The 7,500-nt window shown below is 36.2% G+C and overlaps 2 protein-coding genes across 3 annotated transcripts in view; one reads left to right on the top strand and one right to left on the bottom strand.

Annotated features, from left to right (window-relative positions):
- Positions 1-6,810, bottom strand: part of LOC144972419 (growth factor receptor-bound protein 2-like) — a 7,820-nt gene extending 1,010 nt beyond the window's left edge. Inside the window, exons 1-4 of the mRNA XM_078913584.1 lie at positions 6,400-6,810; positions 3,177-3,274; positions 2,117-2,260; positions 289-457 (exon numbers count right to left, since the gene is read on the bottom strand). Of these exons, the coding sequence (XP_078769710.1) occupies positions 289-457; positions 2,117-2,260; positions 3,177-3,274; positions 6,400-6,477 (489 nt within the window). The 5' untranslated portion in view covers positions 6,478-6,810. The remainder of the gene's footprint in view (positions 1-288; positions 458-2,116; positions 2,261-3,176; positions 3,275-6,399) is intronic.
- Positions 1-7,500, top strand: part of LOC144972418 (dual specificity mitogen-activated protein kinase kinase 6-like) — a 69,353-nt gene that overhangs the window by 24,508 nt on the left and 37,345 nt on the right. The window lies entirely within an intron of this gene.

The following is a 7,500-nucleotide window of genomic DNA, read 5'->3' as shown; positions in this document are numbered from 1 at the left end:
TCTTGATACACTTTTATGCTCGTTGGAGAAGTATTTCATAAGGGCATCTGCCATTGTTCCGATAGTTTAGAGCCAGTTACTAAGTTACTCTGCATCATTACGGGGGAAGTGACGTTACGACTGTTGAAGCGTATTCGGCAACATAGCTGACCAATGATGCACTTTTTGAAAAAAGAACCAAATTCGGCAAAAAGGTAGCAATTCGGAATCTTGAATTTGAATTTTTAAAAAAGAATAACGAATTTTTAAAGTGGCAAATCAGTATTTTGTTTTGCTTGCTTGACCCACCTCAACATCCACCAATTTTATATAATTTCTGGCCTGGTCTCCCGCCACATTTCCATCGTGGTAGGCTGCTACCAACTCGTTGATGGAATTAAATACAGCATTTGGCCAGATGTAAAACTTGTTCCGGGCATCTCTTAAAATCTTGAAGTGCTGAACTGTATTCTCATGTCTGAAAGAGAGAGAGAGAAAAAAAAAAAAAATGTATATATACCCCCTTTTTTTTTTTTTGCGCAAGATTTGTTGTTGTTTGTTGTTTGTTGCTTTAGGTCTCTTCCAACACAATTGAGGTTATATGAGAGACCGCTGAAACAAAGAAACAAGCAATCTAACAAAAATAGTACAAATGTAAATCAAAATCATAACCTAAAGATATCATAAGCTAAATTATAAATAACCAAGAACAAACAGGCAGAAGATTTACAGAAAAAAAAATATCCCCTGTCAAAAATACAATCACAAACCAAAGAAGCAGGATAGGCTAGTAAAGAGAAGAAGAAACGACATCACTATCGGATCGTACACCCATGCGAACATCATAGGTATATGATTCAAGGGTGATGCTCCCATCCAACCACCCGCTTGCGCAAGATTATACAATATTACAAACAAATTCATATTAAACATGAGCTTGCACACTTTAAGTGATATGACTGAGTGTTGAATACAGACCAATCTCATCTAAAATTTATTTTATGAATCTTCAGTTTTACTTTGACATATGAAGAAACACTAAATTTGTTGTTTATGTACAATAATAATAATTTTAAAAAAGATTTTAAGTTGTAAAATAATCATTATAAGACAAACCGTATGGTGAAAAATGATCAAAATAACAATTGTAACACCTCAATCTGGTATCATACTATGGTGAACAGGATCATGGGTGTTACTACAAAAAAATTTCTGCCCCAGAAAATTAGACTGGCTGGATTCTTAACCATGAAAGCCGGGATCCAACCTTCCCCCAGTCCCTCCCCCCCTCTCTCAATCTGGTATCATACTATGGTGAACAGGATCATGGGTGTTACTACAAAAAAATTTCTGCCCCGGAAAATTAGACTGGCTAGATTCTTAACCAGCTGGGATCCAACCTTCCCCCCCCCCCCCCTCTCTCCCATCTGTATACACATGTGTACACTCATCCCTCTCCCACATGCACACACACACTCAACCACACTTTATCAAAATTACATTGTAGATAACAGTGCACACTAATTCTTAAACTAAAAAACCAATTGACGCAATATCAAACATGCTCAAAGCATTTTACCATGGGTCCCTGAAACACAGCAATGCTTAACATGTAGGGGGACTCGAACCCACGACCATACTGGTACGACAACTCCGCCTGGCTGGGGAGATTGTGACTACACCGTATGAGCTATCCAAGACGGTAGAGTCACGATTTCCCCCGCCAGGCAGAGTTGTTGTACCAGTAAGGTCGTGGGTTCGAGCCCCCATCGCCGCTGGGAAGTTTTTATTCTCTGTTGTCTTATGGCACTTTCCTACTCACTTCATTTCTTGTTATTATCAACATAAGTGCCTGCTTTTCCAAAATTATGTAAAGCACATACTTATTCCTTTTGAGTTAAGAGTTTAAATCAGGAAAATGGCCGATTTTGTCAAGAGTTCCATTGGTTAAAATTTTTAAAAAGCATGTATAAAAGCCACCTTGAACTGTATGAAATATAAATTTGACCCAAATGGCCTGCTGGGGTGGGGGAGGGGAAGGGGTTAAATGAGACATCGCACATGGTGTATCTGTGGAAATGCTCTATTTATAATAAATCTTCATTCTTGTTTATTTAAAGAACAAAAAGAAACATACTTGACTGACAAAGCAAATCCATTTATATCCGATTCACATTTGCGGATAAGAAAGGCACCATCTGGATATATAGGATTTCCCTCACCGTCTGATATTAATAAGTAAGACTCTGCTTCCATTCTCGGAAGACATCCAAGGAACCAGCTAGAAATTAGAAAAAAGAAATATTTGTATATTGAATTGCATAGTTTGAAATAAATGTCACAGGAGGATCAGAAAAATACTAATGCTTCACAATTTTTACGACCATTCTCAAAATGATATTGAAATTAAGATCCAGAAGAAATAAACAAATAAAACATTGTGGTTATGAACTTATCATATTCATGATGCAAAAATGATGGTGACAAAGTCTGTACAAGCATTGACTGTAGTTTTTTTTTAAAAAGTATGTATATAAACCATCTATAGATTTGAAAGAAATGAGTTTTATACACCCAGTACTACTATCTTCCACTGAGGCTGATGGTCGTGCAAAGTAATATTGGGTCTGCAACTGAAAGTCACCATCTCCTTAACCTGTGTCACACTTACTATATTATATTTATCACTCAACACTAAATAACTAAATTGATGAGATTGTATTGCTTTTGAATGAGCATTATATCTCTGTCCCAGCCATTACTCCCCCCCCCCCCCCTCTCTCTCTCTCAAGGTTGCCAATTCAGGAGGCAAAAGTTGACTTGTTTTATGTAAACACATTGACCGACCCCTTTCTGAGTGCGCTGAACCCCAGTAAAAAGAAATTATATACTTACTGTTTTTCTGTTTAGCAGGTGATTGGATAATATACTGAGGGTTTATAACATACTGAATTCCGTATATATACGGAAAATTGGCAACCTTGCTGTCTCTTGGCTAGTAACACGATAAAAACAATTGAGCAAATTGCTGGCCATACAGATAAAAGTAATAAATCCTTGCAATTATTGATAAGAACTATAAGAAAAGTTGAGCGGTAGCGCTGATTTTTGCAAAGGATTGGTAAAGAACACCTCAGTATATCTTTAAAAATTGAATAGATAAAACAATAATCATTATTAAAACCAATACTACTCACTCTGTAGGTTGTGACACTTTGACATAGGCAGCTGGAATCAGCCCAGACTTGCAGTCACAGATAGCTTTGCACCAATCTTTTACTTCGAGATCAAGAACCTGGAACAGATCAATGTTCACAATATAACAATGCATTTATTTATAACAGTTCTATGAAAATAGCCATAACAAACCAATAATTCCTTCTTCAATATTTTCTTTAAATATCACAAAGTCAGTGCTAAATCTAAAAAGCAAACGCTGTGATTATCCCCAGACACCTGTCTGGGGATAATAAAAATTCGTTATCCCCAGACACCTGTCTGGGGATAACGAATTTACATTATCCCCAGACGCATATTTGAAACTCCGCTCTTTTAAACAATTATCCACATTCCAGAATATGGAATGTTTCCAAATGCACATAGAAATAAGGAAAGTTAATAAAATATCTATAAAAACATAAAATTAACCAACATTAAAATCAGTTGTTACTACATATACACAATATGCGTCAACTTCGAATAGGGTGTCATGGCCGAATGGTTTAGTCGTCTGCCCTGGAAGTTTGACCAGAATCGACGTTGTGGGTTCGAATCCTGGTAACGTCACTTTTTTTTTTTTTTTTTAAATTCCGTCTTCTTTTTACAGAACGTTGAAAGGGATAAATGTCCCATCCATCCTCCCCCCACCTCTTTTTTCAAAATATTAAACTCTCTCTCTCTCTCTCTTGGTTTTTTTTTTTAGTTTCTAGCAAATATATTCGTCCCCACTCCGATCTCAAATAGTGTCTAAAAAGAATAAATAATTAAAAAGCAAACAAACAGAAATATTCAGAGAGCGACCAAATGGTCAGATAGAGGATAGATATAATAATAATAATAATAATAATAATAATAATAATAATAATAATAGTAATAGTATGATAATAAGAGTATTAATAATAAAAACAATATTATTATTGATAATAATATAATAATGATTATGATGGTAATAGTAATAATAATAACAATTATTACAATTATTATTATTATTACTATTATTATTATTATTATTATTATTATTATTATTATTATTATTATTATTATTTTTATTATTATTAATATTATCATTTGACCAAAACAAAAAAAAACAAAACAATAATAGATTTAGACCAAATTAAATAATGAAATAATATCATCGGAGAAATAAAAAATTCAACTGATTAAAAAAACTCTTGCTCGGAACTCGGAACAAAAGTGAAAACAATGAACATCAATTGGGAAGAAAGAAAGAAAAAGTAAAAAAAAAAAAGTGTGTGTGTGTGTGTGAGGGGGGGGGGGGGGGGGGGGAGGGTCGCGACTGGTTCGAATCTGTGCAGCTAAAAGGAGTAAAATGAAAGGTGGCCTAACCCACTGAGCTGTCTATCCACACCGCTATCGGAATATCTTAAATTCATATATGAGCTAAACATATTTCCACCATTTTTGCTTCCTTGTTTTGGTAGTTATTTTCATCTCTGATTCGAATAAAAATATGTTTTTGGATCTAGTTTTGTGGACGTGTGATACTAAATTATATTGTCTTGTGCGAAGAAGACAGGAAAATAACAGGTGTCGGTTTTGGGTTTTGGGCTTTGGGGCGAACAACACCATGGCCTAGGAATTCGTCCGTGAAATAAAAATTAATTCCCAGTCATCCCCAAAATTGTGGCCAGAATGAGCAAATTATAGAAACAAGAGAATATCAATAAAGTTAACAGGTAGGTAGGTAGTGAGAATTTAAATGGTTGGTGGAATATGAACAGATTTGATGATTAACAACTTTCTTCCTGTTTGAAAATAAAAAGTCGAATTGCCAGTTTGACGTTTTCAGATCAAAGTAACAAAAGAAATTTCATTGATCCATTTGCTTTAACCCATAGAGGCCCGCTTCCCCTGGAGTCGCCCGCGACTGTTGAGGCCCGCATCGCCCGCAGCCCCCGAGAAAAAACGGATCATGTTTACTTTGTTATTGCAACGAATCACTTCGTTTTATTCTAAACCGGAAACATTGTAAACGTAATGCGATCGTTCTATTTCCGTTTCCTTTTTACCGCACGTTTATATCGTTGATAGCAAGTGAGTAATCGAATTCAGAAAAATGGCATTCCCATACCTCACGAGTTTGTTGCGTGGCGCTAGAAATGATGTTTTGGAGAGTGGTGTAGACGATGAAGAGGATTTTGGAAATGAAAGCGATATCGAACTAGAAAGAGAAGATGTAAACGATGGTGGGGATGGACAAGACGAGGCGTTAGCACCCGATCAAGGTGATTCGGACACTGAATCGGAGTCTGAGATTGACGAAAATGACGGGAATGGGGGTGCGGGGAACAAGTTTTTTTTTAAAATATTTTTTTTCCCAATATCAAAACATGTCATGTTATATATCATTCGAAAGCAAATTTATCTGGCTATAAAAAGGAATTAAAATTATAATTTTATGTCATTTGGTTCTGGTTTAATAATTTTTAAACTTTGTGTTGGTATTTTTTTGTTAAGAGTTATGCCCCTTACACTGGGCCTCAGGGGAATTTTTTTTAGTAAACACCGGGCCTCTATGGGTTAAAATAATTTTTTTAAAAGAGCTGGATTTGACATTTGATCACTATTTACTTTAATCTTGTGTTAAATATCACTTGATATATTAACTGTTTTGGGACACAGCCACTAGTATTTTTTCCAGAATATTTGGTATTTTTCACGCCTAGTTTGGCATTTTGCATAAAATCTTTCTGCCCACTTGCTACATGCGTCTGGGGATAACAAATTCTCTTTATCCCACCTGTCTGGGGATAACAAAAATTGGTTATCCCCAGACACCTGTCTGGGGATAACGAATTTTCATTATCCCCAGACAGGCGTCTGGGAATAATGACAGCCAAAAGCAAATGTGACATGAGACATTGTCTGAACACCTTCGCGAACTGCAGACATTTAAGTTTAAGAGTATACGCTAGGGCTGGACAAAAGAAGAAAAAGATATTGTTTGACTCCAACATTAATTTATTTAACTTGGACTTTGACTTCGAAATAAAGTCTGAGTTGAGTTGGAGTCTGCAAGTACTTATTAAATTACCAGTCAGTCTCAGTTCAGTAGCCTACCAGGAAGTAGAACAGTCTTCTTTCGTTTGAAATTAAAATTTATATAATAACATTTTGAAATCTCAGACAAGCAAACCATACATAATGAGTTCCATTAAAGAACAAAAAACAAACCCTTACACATAACACCGTTCCTTTCCTGAAGCTCATTTCGTCGGACTGATTGGCTTCGAAGTCCCATAGTGCTGTTGCCTCCATTATTTACAGTCAGTATGTGGACAGTTTGTTGACAACAACCACTTTATCAGTGTCTTTTCTGTCTTTAAATGTTTCCTTACTTAAGTCGTTTTGTAAAATCCACCTCTATAGTCAGCAGGTCTAAAACAAGTAGCGTAATAATAACAAAATATGTCTAAAATATCAGTATTTTTCAGAGGGTAATAAAATTTCCTCAACGAAAAGCAAGTTTTGTTTTTCTTCAGGAATCGGAAATGACTTTACAGTAGATTTAGGTAACAGTGCGATAAAAGGAATGTCTATGGTGCTGTTTAGAAGTCTCGCTCAGTTTAGATTTATTTATCCAATCTTATCAAGGGCTGACCAAGATAATAGGCTTTTAACGAAATCGGGTCGAACGAGACGCCGAACGCCGAACCCGAACGGATATAGCCTTCTCACATGACCATGAACGAGATCTGGATAGTGAAGACTCTCAAGCGGTATGCAGCATCGGATCTAAGGTCACGTGATAGAGGATAGCTTGGGTTGCTGTTGGCTTGTGTTAGGGAGGGGCAAGGTCAGTGTCATTCAATAGTATATAATTGTGCACGTGGCGCTCTATACAGAGAGAAAATTATAAATTGATTACGGGCGAAGGTGGGGGGAGGAGGGGGGGTTGACCCACAAACGATCGAGGTGTTGGGCTTCGGGCAGACCATGATACGAAATCAAGAGAAAAGGCCGCTGGTACTCGGATGGTGGAAATGGTTGGGGGTGGGGGGGGGGGGGGTAGTGACAATCAGCATGGGATGTATATATTAACATTAATAATATAGGCAATAGATGACCAGGGATGTGTATTGTTTGTGTATTGTTTGTGTGTGTGTGTGTGTGAAAGAGATTACACAAAAATACCTTTCTCGGGAGCTTCCAAATGATTACGTATACGATAAATTTGAAAACCACATTGTTGAACAGCTTGCAAAAAGGAGAACATTTATCTTTGTTTCACAAAAATAGGTTTAGAAATAAAAAAAATTTCTAGTAGATTGATTTTGAAAA

Source organism: Berghia stephanieae, chromosome 5, assembly GCF_034508935.2.
Source record: "Berghia stephanieae isolate SIO BIC M18660-M18661 chromosome 5, UCSD_Bste_1.3, whole genome shotgun sequence".
NCBI lineage: Eukaryota > Metazoa > Mollusca > Gastropoda > Nudibranchia > Aeolidiidae > Berghia > Berghia stephanieae.
This window is presented reverse-complemented; position numbering and strand designations above follow the sequence as displayed.